At 57.5% G+C, this 15,452-nt stretch overlaps 1 protein-coding gene across 1 annotated transcript in view; it reads right to left on the bottom strand.

Moving 5' to 3' along the window:
- Positions 1-15,226, bottom strand: part of SHARPIN (SHANK associated RH domain interactor) — a 33,942-nt gene extending 18,716 nt beyond the window's left edge. The window contains exons 1-7 of the mRNA XM_034759605.1: positions 15,025-15,226; positions 11,529-11,633; positions 10,765-10,906; positions 10,139-10,229; positions 9,511-9,790; positions 6,587-6,723; positions 5,550-5,723 (exon numbers count right to left, since the gene is read on the bottom strand). Coding sequence (XP_034615496.1) covers positions 5,550-5,723; positions 6,587-6,723; positions 9,511-9,790; positions 10,139-10,229; positions 10,765-10,906; positions 11,529-11,633; positions 15,025-15,226 — 1,131 coding nt within the window. The remainder of the gene's footprint in view (positions 1-5,549; positions 5,724-6,586; positions 6,724-9,510; positions 9,791-10,138; positions 10,230-10,764; positions 10,907-11,528; positions 11,634-15,024) is intronic.
- Between the last annotated feature and the right edge of the window lie 226 nt (positions 15,227-15,452).

Below are 15,452 nucleotides of genomic sequence, written 5' to 3'. Positions count from 1 at the left end.
GAACTGTGGGTTTGCCTGGGTAATTCCAGCCGTGCATTTGAGACGAGGCGACTGAACTACAAGTGAATTAAACTGGTCAAGCAAGTGTTCTCCATAGGCCCACAGTTAGTGACCCTCACTGCTAAAGATTTATGCCTTATTTCCAGTCTGAACTGGTCTAGATTTAACCTCCAGCCATTGGCTCGTGTTCGACCTTTCCCTGCTAGACCAAGGAGCCCATCACCAAGTATTTGTTCCTGCAGGGGTGGAAGCTCCCTGTGAATGGGGAGCCAGATGGATAAGAAGGGGGAACAAGAGAACTACTGAGACTTGGTGGGGCTGGGAGGAAGGGTCCTGGGGGTTCCTATCTGCTTCCAGGCCTGTTCTGGCCCCTCCGGGTCCCACTTCCCATCCCACTGCCAGATACCGCAGCGGTAAAATAACCTCTCTCCCCCTACTTGAGATTCCCTTTTATACACCTAAGTTAAGTATCCATCAGCGAGTTCTGGGCTTTGGTGTTTTCTTCCCAGCACACATGCGGCTCAGCCTTTGCGCTGGCTGTAGGACTGGCGATTTATTAACAAGCTTCCAAAAAGGATTAACACGAACATCGAGTTAGAGCAGCAAGTGCTAAGAGAGGAGCTTTAGGAGAGAGATAAAACCTGCTGCTTTCAGGGCTGAAGCCAATCTCTGACTACCAGAGACCAGGGATGGGGCTGGGGGCAGATTATCCCACATCTCCTCTTGCCAGGTTCTTGCCCCTTCCTCTGCAGAACCTAGTGTTGCCACCCGGAATCTGACATTCCTGCGTGTACCCCAGAACCTGTCAATACTGCAGTTAGCCACTTCGTACATGCAGCACTGCCAGCTGAACACCAAACATCACATAGCTAGGAATGATCTTAGTCCTTTGTGAGATAAAGTCAGACAGCTGCATACTTGCAGTTTGTTAATCAGAATGGGAGAGAAAGTTATGAAAGAGACTGAGTGAAGAGCTCATGGTTTAAGGTGCCCCTGATGTATTGTTGTTATGGATAAAAATATTAGAAATGTTTGGAGATAATGAGTAGTTAGTTGAAATTAGGAAAATTGGTGACCCAGCAGAGGTTATCTATTGACCTACTAGGAGTCACTATAGGTTATGTGTTTGGTTAGAGATCGTTATAAAAGATTAGGTAAGAATAAATCCCTCAGAGCAGTCCAAGGGAGCTTTTCTTTGGGCAAGGAGCTGACATCTAAACTCCCCGTCAGCCGGACAGAAAGAGGCCCCTGGAAGCCCAGCTGGTGATTATTTAAAACCATCTCAGACTGTGGGTAACTCTATCTGGGATGTCTTAAACCTATTGCGTATGTGTGTGCGCTTAATATCCAATAAATCGTAGTTTTAGTAAGAGCATGCTTGCTTTTATCAATCGTTTATCAGACGGAAGCGCTGGGTTCCCATTGACTTATTCCTGACACTGCCTGGAGAGAAACAGTTACGTTACCCCTGCTTTGGGTTCTGAGAAACCCCAGGTAACGCCGTGAGAGACCAGACCCCGGCCTCTGATCCCATCTGGCTGTTCTGTGTTGCTATGATTGGCTCCTTTTGAGTTAGCGTAATCCAGTAAAAAACAGATTAAACTAACCCCAATCAGCCCCTCAAGGCACAAGAGCATCTCGCCAGGGCCAGCACCTCTTTGGAAACACCCCTTTAGTCCAATGCTGCACGTCTCTGTACAGACCGGGCCCAAGTCCCTGCCGGCTGCCCAATAACACACCAGGATAGATGCGCTCTTTGGAGAAATCTTTAATAGACCAGGGAACTCAGGTGCGAACTCGTCCAGTACCTGCAGCTGAGCAATCACTGTCCGTCACACTCCATACAAGGAACTGGGCACAGACTGCACCACAAGAGGCTACAGGAGAGGAGGAGCTCATGCTCTGCTAGCCCAAAGCGTGGCCCAGCATCACACGGGCAGCCACAGAGACTACTGGTTCCCATTGTGCTCCTCCATCGTACTCCCAGCTGCCAGGGCACTGAAGCATTGCATGCTGGGAGCTGTAGTCTCTGCAGGCCAGACCTCCCCACTAAGGATTTGATGCCAGTGAGCCTCAGCCGGATACCACATGGCACCCTGCGCGCACTGGTGTCAGAGCTGCGCTCTCCCAGCAGGGGAGCAGCACGTGTCTCGCAGACGCTGTGGCCACTTCTGCCCTACAGCCGGTGACTGTCTTTGGGCTGAGATTTCAAACACAAAGTGCAACACAGAACAAGTGACTCCGGCCCACCCGCCCTCACAGTATCAGTGCATGCAGGTAACGAGAGGGGCTCGCATCATCTCTTCCCAGAGTAAAGTGCTACTGGGACGGGGCTCTGTTTCACAGGAGACACGCAGACAAGGGCTGGCTGGACATTGCACTAGGCCCATCCCACGAGGCTTGTGACTTTGGCCTGGGATTCCAATTCCATCTACACTGACCGCTTTGCATTGCTGCTTCCGTACCTGCAGCAGAGCGACCACACCCTTCACCTTCCTCCGCAGTAAAACCACGACAGCGGACAAGCGCCTGGAGGGCGGGCTGTGCACCTCCAGACCTGGCTTATCTCTGGCCTATTCTGCAGGTGGCTCCCTTACCCTCCCCACGCTGCGAGCCAGGCCAGTGCCTGACTGCAAGTCCTGACACTCCTGGGAGAGACGTTCTGTCCAGTCCCCGTTCACACAACACTCTGCCACTCCTGTCTCGTAACCAGAGTCAAACCAAGTCTCCTCTAAGCCGCAGCTCCAACTCAGGGCTCTTTCTGCGGGACTCCTCCTGCTCTAGCATTTGTCAAACCCTCCTTCCTTAGGCAGGAAGTCAGTCAAGCACTCACCCCCTCCCCAAGCTGAGTACGCATGCGGCCCTGCACCCAACCCCAGCCCCACGACCGTACTAGCTTAAGCACAGAGGAGGCCCTGCCCTTCCACTGCATGTGGGACTCCAGAAGGCAGGTGCAGGAGCTCCCGAACTGGGGGGCTGGCTCTAGCCTGCATTTTCCCCCGGGGGGTCCCGGAGCCGCACACCACATGGCTACGCAGGAAGTGTTTGTGCAGGTGACCCACGCATGGCTGGCAGGGCAGGTGCAGCCCACAGCAGCTCCCCACTTTAATACAGGGGCCCCAGCATGCAGTGCTGCATCGTAGTCTCCACCTGCAGCGGGCGGGGCCTGGACTGGCCAGTGGCTGCACCCGCCGCTGGCTCTATTCTGTGTCGGTTCAGCACAGCTCTCGGCTGGGCAGTTTGGCTCCCGTGGTTTAGTGCAAGGCACGGCAATTCCCAGGGGCACAAGAGGCTTGGAGCTGGCCTGGCAGGGGTCAGGCCCTACGTCCTGAGGAAATGGGCCCTGTTCTAGCGCTGGCCAACAACCTCTGCAGCTCTCCTGGTCTGGCTGGCTGGAGGGTGATCCCCAGCAGCACCCACCCCCCTTGTTGTCTGTAAGCCAAACGGAACAAGCGCCCTGAAGCCTGGGATGAGAGTGGCTCTCTGGGAGGCGCTTCCCTTCCTTCCCGACTCTCCCAATTTGCCTGGCAGCAGCACTGACAACTGGTATATATAACCGGAAGGGAGGCAGGGACTTCCCGGGGAGAGATACCCGGGGGGGGGGAACCCCACCCTCCCCTCCTGGCTCCCCACGATGGAGGTCACAGCAACAGCACAGCAGTGACTGACGGCAGCAGCCAGTGCCGCTCTGCAGGGGCGTCAGATCTGCCTATGCTGCTCTCCCCTAAAAGAATTAGGCAGAGACCACGGGGCCCTCGCCCCACGGAGCCACACGCCATCATGCCGACAGGGGAAGCAGCCTCCTCAGGAAGCCCTGTGTGGCAGCTGCCCAAGGCGCGTGGCCTGTACACGCACGAGAGAGACAGACCATTGGTGCAGGAGCTGGGCTTCAGCACACGCAAACAGGCAGGGCCTGGGCCTACCGCAGAGGCGGTGCTGCGGGTGAAAGCAGCCATTCCAGCCGCGTAGGGAGGTCTGTGTAGCCCTCCTAGGCGAGGACTAGCCGGGCTGCCAGGACCAGCCATGGAGGGTGGGGAAGAGCTCTGCCTGCACCACGAAGGGCCCTCACCCCCCAAGCCACGGGAGGCAGCACTAGCCACTCCAAGCTGCAGCGTTGCCATGGCCTGGCCCTGTGCTAGCACATACTCCACTCGCTCCGTCTCTCAGCACCATCACCAGACCCATGCAGGGAGGCCACAGACAGACGTGAAACTGTCTGAGAAAGCTGCCTCTCTCCCGCCAGGCCAGACCTAACTCAGCCAGACCCTCAGCCCTCCAAGCCACCAGGAAAGAGGCCTCTCTGCGCAATGAGCCCCATGCTCTCGCTTGGGATCCACCCCTCTTGGGGCAGGCCCAAGGCCAGTTGGCAGTGGCTCTGTCCATGGCTTGGCAGCCCCACAGTCACCGGCAGCACAGTATAACGCTGCGGCCTGCCCGCTGCTCTCCGTGTGGGAACACAGTTACCATACTGACTCTACAGTCTGACCAAGTATGGTGACCCGGCACAAACGGATGCCCCAGGCAGCACAGGGGAGGGCTCAGGCCAGCGCGAGAGGGGCTGGGGCGGGGCAGTCCAGGGCGGCCAGGCATGAGACGTGGCTAGCAGAATTCCGAGGAGAGGTGGATGAAGTCATCCAGGGAGCCTGGGCTCTGGGTGTAGTGTGTGGCCGAGCCATCTTCTCTCCTTCCCTTTTCCTAGTGAGATTCCAGCACAAGAGAAAAAAGAGAGCAGAGAAGAGTTTTGTCAGTCGCCGAGCCTGACTCGCCGGAGCCCTGCAGCACTCTGGGCCTTGGCTGGGGTAGCAGGTGGAGACACAGTTCCCAACGGGGGCAGCGCCCCTGGCTGAAGCCACAGCACAGCCAAGGCCCAGCCTGTTGGAGCCTTGTCTACACTGGGGCGTCTGCTGGTGCTGTCACCCCATGGGAAATACAGCTCCACCGAACTAGCCCAGCCCAGGCCTTGCTAGCCAAGCCAGCCCGACCGCAGCTCTTTCCACTCCTCACCACTCGCTGCACGTGACAAACACGTGCCCGCCCACAGGGCGCTGGTGCATGGAGCTGAACGAGAAGGGAAGGAGCTGCCAGTCCAGGAGTCCGTGTCATGCCAAGCTCAGGCTGCACTGCCCCGCACCCACCGCTGGAAAGCCCACCGCCCCTGTGAACGGGGCCCTACCGAAGTCACTGCTGCCCGGTTGTAGAGGCGCGGGCGAGGGAAACGCCGACAGAGTCCCACTGTAGCATGGCCAGTGGCTGCCCTCACCTGTAACAGCCTGGCTGGAGGGGCCGAGGGCCACAGGCTCCCTGTGTGCTGGGCCCTGCCAGCCCACTGCCTGCCTTTTGCTATTAGAGAGGGCAGCTCTCCCTGGCACCACTTGGCAGGGCACCTGGTGAGTAGTTGTCCTTGCCAGGGCATCCCTGCACTCATGAAATACCACCAAGTGGTTGCTGGTAGGAAGCTACTATAGATTCATCCTCCCCTGGCGCTGTCCCCAACAGAACGGTGCGGGCACCATGGCTGCCCCCCGTGGCAGAGCTGCCTGCAGAGTTACCTGCTGGTACTGCAAGATCCCCTTTTCCTCCTGCTGCATCCTCCAGAGCTCCGTCTCATCCGGTCGGTAGCTGCCCGGCACCGTGTATTCCGCCGGCCGGTCCGTGCTGCACATCTCGCAGCCTGGCCGCGTGGGCTTGTTGATGAAGGTACATTTTGCACATGACCAGCCTGTCTGCAGAGAACAAGACAAGCCCTTCACCCACACAGCACTGAGTGAGCAGGAGAGGCTGCTGCCTTCTCCATCAACTGCCTAGGAACCACACCCCCAGCGCCTGTGGGAGCACACGGGTTAACGGTCTCCCCTGCAGGCTCCCAGGGAAGGTGGACTGCCAAGCTGAAGGACATGCAACAGACACAGAAGCAGAAAAAATCCACCTCTGAAAGGTGCACTGCCCCCACCCAGAGCTGTGTGTGCACTTTCTCCCAGGGGACCAGGCCTCTGACCGTGATGGCCCCAAGGCAGCGCCGGGCAGAGACAGTGTTTGCCAAAGGCGGGCCTGTTACTCCACTGCACGAGGACTGTCCTCACTCACTGCTCTTCACACCTGCCCTGTTCAGGCCTGAGTCCCTGGGCTCTTGAAGGGGAGGGTGGCGCAGCCAGACAGGGTACAAACTTGCCCACGTGAGAGCAGAGGAGGGGCAGAGGGGGTGGGGTGGGCATAGGGGTCAGACGAATGCATACCTGCATGGGGGAGGATAAGGTGGGGAAGGTGTTAGATGGGCATATACCTGCACAGGTGAGTGTGGGCTAGGGGGGTGGGTCAGATGGGTGCATACCACACAGGTGAGGGCGGGGTGGGGGTAGGGATCAGACAGGTGCATACCTGCACGGGGGACGGCAGCGTGGGGGTAGGGATCAGACGGGTGCATACCTGCACGGGGGAGGGGGGGAGGGGGTCAGACGGGTGCATACCTGCATGGGGGAGGGCGGGAGGGGGTCAGACGGGTGCATACCTGCACGGGGGACTGGGGGTAGGGATCAGATGGGTGCATACCTGCACAGGAGAGGGCGGGAGGGGTCAGACGGGTGCATACCTGCACGGGGGATGGTGGAGCAGCAGCGGCTGGGTGCGCTTTGGACTGGCTGGGTAAGGGGTTGGTGAGCTGCAGCATGCCCAGATGGTGGCTGATTTCTCCGATATTCATCTTCCCGCTGTTGTCAGCGACCCATGCTAGAGGGGCAGACACCAGCAAACAGACACGTTACAAACCCCAGGTCTGAAATTCGCCTGGCTGAGTCAGTGCAGTTCAGCGTAACACGGACGGTCACCAAGGCCTGGCTGGGCAGGAAGCTGTGCCACCGCAGATCACTGCACGGGGGAAGAGGCCTCTCATCTGCACCATGACTGCACAGCTGGGAACAGCTCAGCATGCAATGCCCTGCGCTCCGATTGCCCCCCACCCCCACCGGGGGCAGAGTACTCGCCCCACGCAGGAGCAGCTCACTCTACAGGGGAGCTGAACAACTCCCCTTCCTCCCATTTCAGTGGTAGCAGCACAAACGGGCCAGCCTCTCCCCAGCCCCCATCGCTCACCTGGCAGTGAACTCTCAAAGAGACAGCTGTTAGTGAGACAGGGAAGAGGACTTTGGAACTAGTTGTACCACTTCATAGTAGACTCTGCCTCAGACTTTGACACTTGACTTGCCAGATTTTAGGCTCCTTTCTATTTTCCTCACTAGGATTTGACTTCCCATTTTCAAAGGATGCCTTTTTGTCTCTAACTGCCTCTTTCACTCTGTTCTTTAGCCAGGGTAGCATTTTTTTGATCCACTTATTTTTTTTATGTGGGGTATAATTTAGTGCGAGTCTCTATTACGATGTTTTTAAATAGTCTTCATGCAGTTTGCAGACGTTTCACCCTTGTGACTTTTCCTTTTCCTTTTCCATTTAACTACCTTCCTCATTTTTGTGTAGTTCCCCTTTTTGAAATTAAATGCTATAGGGGTGTTTTCTTTTTTGGCATTTTTCCCCCTACAAGGATATTAAATTTAATTACATTATGGTTGCTATTACCAAGCAGTTCAGATATATTCACCTCTTGGACCAAATCCTGGGTTCCACTTAGGAATAAATCAAGAATTGCCTCTTCTCTTGTGGGTCCCAGGACTAGCTGCTCCAAGAAGCAGTCATTTAATGTGTCTACAAATTTTATCTTTGCATCTCTTCTTGAAGCGACATGTTTCCAGTCAACATGGAGATAGTGGAAATCCCCCATTATTATTGCATTTTCTGCCTTTGTAGCCTCTCTCATTTCCCTGAGCATTTCACAATCAGTGTCACCATCCTGGTCAGGTGGTCAATAGTATATTCCAACTGGTACATACTTATTGGTCAAGCATGGACTTTCTATCCCAGGCCTGCACAACATGCAGCCCGGGAGCCACATGCGGCCCGCGTGGGCTCACTCTGTGGCCCGTGTGGGCTGAGTAGGTGGGCTCACTGTGCGGCCCACGGGGGGTGAGTAGGCAAGTGAAGGGCGAGGGAGGGGGGCTGAGGAGGCGAGCAGGCAGGCAGTGAGTAGGCGAGTCGGAGGTGTGGGGGGCTGAGGAGGTGGGCGGGCGGGCAGGTGAGCCAGCGGCAAGGGAGGGGGGCTGAGTAGGTGAGCGGCCGGGTAGGGGACTGAGAAGGCAAGCGGGTGGGCAGTGGCGGGGGGTGAGTAGGCGAGCCGGGGGGGGGGGGCTGAGGAGGCGAGCGGCGAGTCGGTGGCTGACCTGTTCTACTGATCTGGTCTGGCTCCCATCCCCTCTCCAAGGGTTGCAGCTGTCTGGAGGTGCCTGCCTTCCACGCCTTCCTCATTCACACCTCATTCATTCAACAGGGCAATTGATTACAAAGTGGGGGGAAGATCTTATTCTACTTCTAGCAAAAAGACATTTTTCTTTTACCTTAATTATACTACCTTACGGGCCCGCTATAACATATTACCAAGGTACAATACCTCTGTTTCAGTGGGGCAGCACTGGGGAAGGAGGGTTTGTTTCCGTGGGGCATGTGCCGCTGGGGGGAGGGGTTGTTGGGGGGGTTGTTTTGGGGGGGCTGGGTGGCGCTGGGGGGGGTTCCATGGGGCAGGCAGCGCTAGGGTGGTGGTGTTGTCTTTCGGGGGGGGCTGGGCGGTGCTGGGGGGGGGGTTCAGCGGCATCAGGGGGTTTCGGCCCTCAGCTGTTTTCTTTGGAGTAATATGGCCCTCGCCGCTTTACGAGTTGTGCAGGCCTGTTCTATCCATAGAGATTCTATGGTGCGGTTTGATTCATTTAAGATTTGTACTTTATTTGACTCTACACTTCTGTTCACATATAATGCCACGTCCCCACCAGCGTGACCGACTCTGTCATTCCTGTATATTTTGAACCCTGGTATTACCATGTCCCATTGATTACTCTATACCTTGTACATTCTGTCAATATTCAGTTCCTTGCCTTCATGTGTTAGATTTAAATGGGACTCTTACATCTGACTGTTCCTCACTACCTCCTACCTGTGCTTTACCAACTTCCATCCTCTCCTCCTTACCAGGATATAGAGAATCTCCATTAATTGATCCTCCCCTAAGGGCTGTCTCTGTCTGAACCACATGCTCCTCCACACCCGCCGGCTTTCCCCCAGCCCTTCGACCTTCTGAATTGTACACACTAGCAATCTGGTTCTGTTGTGAGTTAGGTGGAGCCCATCCTTCCTGCATGGGCTCCTTTCCCAAAAGGTTCTCCAGTTCCTAATAATCCTAAATCCTCCTCCCTACACCACTGTCTCATCCTCACGTTGAGACCCTGTCTCTCTGGCCCCGCGCCTGGGACTGCAAGCATTTCAGCAGTAACAAACCCCTGGCCCAATCCTCAGCTAGGGTACGTCCAGGTGGCTGGCTCCCGTCTTGGGGGACGCTGAGCCTGTTCACTCCAGCGGAGGATCTGGCCCAACCCCGCCTAGGATTCCCGTCTGTGAGCAGTAGGAAGCACGTCAGACCTTTCTTTGGAGCCATGTTTGGCAAGGTGCTGTATTTGCGTTTCTCGTCGGTGCCAGAGCTGTCTGGGAGTGAGGGGGCTGGGGGCAGCATGACCAGCACTTGGTCCTCCTCGCAGCGCTGTTCGGACAGGTTGACCCTCTTGGCTGACAGCAGATACAGGAAGGCTGTGTCTCCGTCCTTCCGAATGCCATACGAGCCTATCGTCCGATCGTCCACGCACAGGCACTGGCCGATGATCCACCGCTGCACACTGGGGTGGAACCCGTAATCCTGGAAAACCTGCAGGGCGGGAGAAGCCAACGGACATTCCACCACCACGGCGTCCCCACACGGCATGCCTCCCAGAAGCTTTCAGCTCCACCCTGTGGCTTTGTGCCAAGCTGGGTTCAAACTAGTGTCCACCAGCGTTCCTCAGACCCCAGTGAAGAACCACCAGCCCTGCTAGAGGAGAGGAGCAGACTGGGTCCCCAGCTCTCTCTCCAGACATGCAGCACGACTAAGAATTTACAGCTGAAGCATTTCTGGGCGGCCCTGCTAAAAGGCAGGCGATGGACTCCGTGGGCCAGTGGGACTTGGCATCCCATGGCCCAGTCGCAGGAGGGGAGGTGCCTTAGCGCCGTGTCCTACCTGCTGCCTCAGCGTCCCAATGGTCATGTGAGCATGGACTTTGATGGTGATGTTGGCGGAGCACGTCGCATCTTCCACTCCAACCTTCATCCTGAGAGAAGAGGCCAGGTGCCCGTCAGCAGGGTCTGTGTTAGTGCTGGACTCCCTGAAGGCCAGGGACAAGCAGGCTCCAGGGGGTAGAGAAATTCCAGCGCTGCCTCACCCAGCACGTTACACCCAGACACTACCTCTGCCCCGACACACGGTGCTCACACCCGGGCTCCAGCACAAGGGCTTTCCAGGAAAGACGCAAGTGACAGAGTAGCAAGGGGGAGGGGCCAAGGCGTGCTGAAGGTGAGCTCCCCACATGCCCCAGCAAAGTAAAACCCTTTGCTCTGCAGAGCATTAGGAGAGGAGAGAAGCTTACTGACTGTTCTAGTCTGGTGGCACCTGGAGGCCCCAGTCAGGATTGGGTCCCCATTGTGCCAGACCACCCCTGCCCCAGAGGGCTCCAGGGCCCCTTTGGAAGGGCTGGATGTTCAGGGCAGGAGTAAGGAGCAATGGCAGAGTGAGGGAGATTGGCCACTGGCATTTGGCTCCATGCAGGGGAGGCGCAGGGGGCCCACGGCGAGTGCGAAGGGGCTCACCTGATCTCGTTGGCGGGGTAGCTGGATTCCTTCAGTAGGATGCGCAGGGAGGCCTGCTGCCGAGCCAGCGCCATGGCGCACTGCGAGGCCGCCTGTTCGTCCCCAGACTCAATGGCTCTCGCGAGGCGGAGCGCTAACTCCTCTAGGAAAGGCAGGAGACACCGAGCTAGGGCGAGTTTGTGTCAGTGTGTCCACCTCACGGTGAGCACCGGAGTGCTGCTTCTGGCCTTGTGGGCAGGCTAGCGGCTAGTCCAGGAGCAGCACTCAGGCTCCACAGGGAGACTGGGGAAGCGCTCCTCCCCCGGGGTCAGCCCCTGACTCTGGCCACCCAGGGCTGGGCGTGCAGCCCCCAGGAGGAGCAGCCCACGCCTGCACTGCAACTACCCCTCTGCATGCCTCAGCCGGCGTGGCCCTGCGCCACTTGCCCTTGCTGGAGGGGCACACACAGGGTGGTAGGAGAGAAAGGGGGATTTTGTGGGAGCAAAGAAGGGCACTGGCTGAAACAACCAAGACTTTAGTCATTTCTGTCAAGCTGAACTCAGCTGACCTGAGCATCCAAACCGAGCCCCAGCCCAGGCACTGATCTCTGGCCATTGTGTCCCAGGCCTACAGAGCCGGCGGCTTTCAGAGAGGAGTCTGGCAGCCTGAGCACAAGGAGCAGGCGGAGCTGGGCTCCTGGCCCTGGGCTTTCACACCCATGGCTGCCGTGCGGTGACAATTCCTGCCCTACGCGACGGGCCAAGGAACCCTCCACTCTTCACTACCTTTATTTGCGAGCTCCAAGGACTGAGACGCGTCTGATGGCAGCGCGGGCAGCGCATTCCCGCTGGCAGAGGGCTGTGACACCAGCACACTGGGACTCTCGGCAGCTGAAAGAGAACCAGGAGAGCGTTGTCGGGGCCGCTGTAGCCACAGGAGACAGGGCAGTCGAGCCAGCGCCATCCCTGGGAAGCTCTGGTGTTAGTTCCGCAAGGAAAAGGTGGGTCAATATGGGGGCTTCCTGGAGGGACTGCGAATGGCAGGGGGGCAATTGCAATCTGCCCCCACCCAGGTGTCCGGCGACTGAAGGGCTAACGTCAGCTCACGCACACATGGTCTGAAATGCTTCGCCCGCCACCGTCACAGTTACCCCGACAATCGCAGCACCCAAGGGAGCAGGCTCACGCTGTTTCCCTGGGTCCTCAGGGCATCCCTTTGGGCAGTGACAGCGTTTCTGCTCCTCCCATCCTGTGGGCGCGCAGCTTCCCCCTTGCCCAGGGGAATCTGTGCAGTTACTCCCAGACCCTTTCCTATCTCTCCAGACCTTCTCCCACCAGTTCGCTCCCTCATGGTGAGGCTTATCTTCCCTCCTAGCAAGGGCAAGGCCAGGGCGGGAAGAAGAGACCCTGGGCAGCTGCTGGTACAAGGAGTCTCGCAATCTCATGCCAAGGCCCTGGCAGAGCGCTGCAGGCCAGGATGGCTGTGCACTGGCAGAGTGCTGCAGGGAACCAGCCAACGCTATACCCAGCTCCAGCAGTCCCTGGCTTGAATTAGCACTAAATCCACTGCCCAGTCTGTACTAAAATATACAGACAAGTCAGTGAGTTCTCTCCATGGCTGACTGCGGCCCGAGAGAGGAGACATGGCACCCTTACCCTGCTGGCACTCTGCCACTCAGTGGTCAAGCGGAGCTGGCTAGTGGCAGCTCAGTTAGCCAGTACTCCTGAGGGCTGCCACCGGGGGCTCCAGAATCTCAGCTAGCATTACAAAAACACAGATATCTAAGTATCAGAGGGGTAGCCGTGTTAGTCTGAATCTGTAAAAAGCAACAGAGGGTCCTGTGTCACCTTTGAGACTAACAGAAGTATTGGGAGCATAAGCTTTCGTGGGTAAGAACCTCACTTCTTCAGATGCAAGGGTAAAAACCTCATTTCTTCAGATGCAAGCCTTGCTTTTTACAGATATCTAAGTCTCTAGCCCTTACAGTTGTGAGGAAAACCTTCAAAAGGTGAATCAGGAGCACCCACTTCAGTAACACATGCCGAGCCTACAGCCAACCTGAAACCACCGCCCAAAGATTGTGGACTGCACCATTCATCATAGCAGGGTGTTAATTCTTAACCCTAATGATGGCAGCATAAACGTTAACTCTCTCTTGCTGATCACAGCACAGAGAGGAGCAACAGCCACACCAAGAACTATATAATCTGCGAGTGGCGACTCCTTCTAGTGTCAGAGTGGGTGTTGCTTGGGAGAGCATCAGTTCTGCTGCCTGCCTCTCCACATCTGAGTCCTGCTGACGCCCAGCCTGTAAGCACCTGCCAGACTAGAACCTGGGACCATGGAGGTTCTGGGCCTCGCCACAGGACCTCAGGCCGGGTTCCAGCTGGGGGACCCTGTGAAGCTAGTGTTGCGGATTGTGGGGGAGTTAGGGCCCTGCACCGCTCTTCCCGAGATTCACTGCGACNTCGGTATTTGCTGGGCTCCTCCCCACCCTTCCCCTAGGCATAGGAAGGAGGGGTCTCGGGAAGCCCTCAGCAGCGGGCTGACCACTCCCAGCTGGGACAGACACTGGTGCCTGCGCTGCATTTGCCAGGCTGCTTCCCTGAGACACAGGGATCAGTTCATTCGCGCGATCTTCCGCCTCCAGCTGGGCAATGAGCTGTTCTTTGGTGAGCCTCCCAATGCGCAGCCGCCTCTGCTTGCACAGCTCCACCAGGTCGCTCTTAAGCCGCTTGGCATACATCTTCCTGCTGGCCACTCACCGGCCTGTGTGCTCACAGCTCCCCACAGTTCCCAGGGGGACCCCTAGTGTGCCAGCCCTTCTCGAGGTCACCACCTCTCTGCCAGGGTCGAGCTGCAGACTCCTCCGCCCCTGGGACCACTCGCTGCGATCCCCCCGGGGAACCCTGTTACTGCAAAAGTCCTTCTCGCTGGTCACACACTCCCAGGGGTAATAACCGTCTCTCTCCCACTCTTCAGCAGGCCTGGTCCCCGTCAATCCCCCTTCGTTTTACTGCTCCCCAGTCACTTACTGCAGGAAGCGCCGTCCACGGGGTGCAGTAGATCCCACCTCTGCCACCAGTTGTTGCGGATTGTGGGGGAGTTAGGGCCCTGCACCGCTCTTCCCGAGATTCACTGCGACTCTCAGCCAGCCGGTAAAGCAGAAGGTTTATTTAAGGACAGGAACACAGTCTCAAGCAGAGCGTGTAGGTACGACCAGACCCCCTCAATTAGGTCCCTCTGGGAGGTTCAGGGAGCTTAGACCCCAGCTTGGGGTTCCCTGCGTTGCACCACCCAGCCCCAACCGAAACTAAACTCCAAACTCCTCCCGCTGCTCCTCTCCTTTGTTCAGTCTCCCGGGCAGAAGGTGTTAATTCTCCCCACCCCCGTTCCTGGCTCAGGTTACAGCTCAGGTAGCTTCCTTCAAGGGAAGTCCCACATCCCCACTGCAACCCCCCTGCAACATTCCCAGGTCAAATCTGCCCTGCTCCCTGCTCCGTCACAGCTAGGCACTGCAGGAAGTACTGTAGCCTCCTGATTGCCAATGCCGGTATACAAACCAGGAAACCAGTTAGGGGGCTGTCTGAGCACACGCAGATTGTGTGCTTGCTTCCACTCCAGCCCATGCCTTGCTGTGGACCCTGGACTCCAGCTCCTGACCCTGGTTCGTCCCCGATTCCACTACTTGCCTCCTGTCTGTAACCTGGTGCCTGATACTCCTTGGTATCCTGATCCGGTTCGATCCTGACTCCTGCCCCAGCTTGATAACTGACCAGTGTCCACCAGCCGCCCACAGCCCAGCCTGACACAGACACTGCCTGCCTGCGTCCCATCCACAATCAGTGCACAGCCCAGCCAGAGACCGGCCCCTGCTTTCCTGGAGCCCCCAGCCAGCGCTATTCGCCGGATCGCCACCACTGACAGAGCAAATCCAGGCTGCTGCTTACCGCCAGAGACACGCCGTGCACCTCAGACGACACGCACCATGCCGTCCAGACCCAGCGGGTGTGAGAGGCGGAGGCTGTGGTGCTACCCAGCTGAGCCACTTTAACAGAAGCACCAGGCCTGCCCGCTGTCCCTATCCCCATGCACTCATGGGGACCTGCAATCTGCTCCTTGTTACATACAGCGGCTATGGCCTTGGGGCTCTGGGCGAGATGCCAGTGTTGCCCTGGGCCAGGAGAAGCCTGGCATTGCCCCTGCATTACCCCCCCTGCGTCTCTCTCTGTAACACGTGAATGCTACCGGGACACAGCCAGCTGGCCTGCCATTGCTGACCTTTCTGCACCTCCCGCAGGGAGCTGCTGACAACCGTCCACCACTTCTGTGCCTCCCGCTCATCTTCGAAGTGAAACACCATGGGGTCGTCTGAGCTGCTAAGGACCGTCAGCTCATGGCACGAGGCGTTCTTCACCGTGTACGAGATGTCTTTGAGGTTATACTCAGCAATGCTCTGGGGACAGACCAAGGAGAGGGTCATGAGGCCACCCCAAGGCATGAGCAAGGCAACATGCCTTCCCCCTCCCCCCACACACACACTGCTCTCTGGCCCCTGTCTTGGGCCAGGGCTCCAGTAACCTGGGACGTTCCAGAGACCCTCTTACCAGATGTTACGGGCTGATGCTGCGCTACGTGCTTAAGAAAACTGCTGCAAGTGAAGTTAAGCAAGTGCCTAAGTCTGCAGGATTGGGGCCAAGCCCCATCCC

Source organism: Trachemys scripta, chromosome 2 (genome assembly GCF_013100865.1).
Source record: "Trachemys scripta elegans isolate TJP31775 chromosome 2, CAS_Tse_1.0, whole genome shotgun sequence".
In the NCBI taxonomy this organism is placed as follows: Eukaryota; Metazoa; Chordata; order Testudines; family Emydidae; genus Trachemys; species Trachemys scripta.
This window is presented reverse-complemented; position numbering and strand designations above follow the sequence as displayed.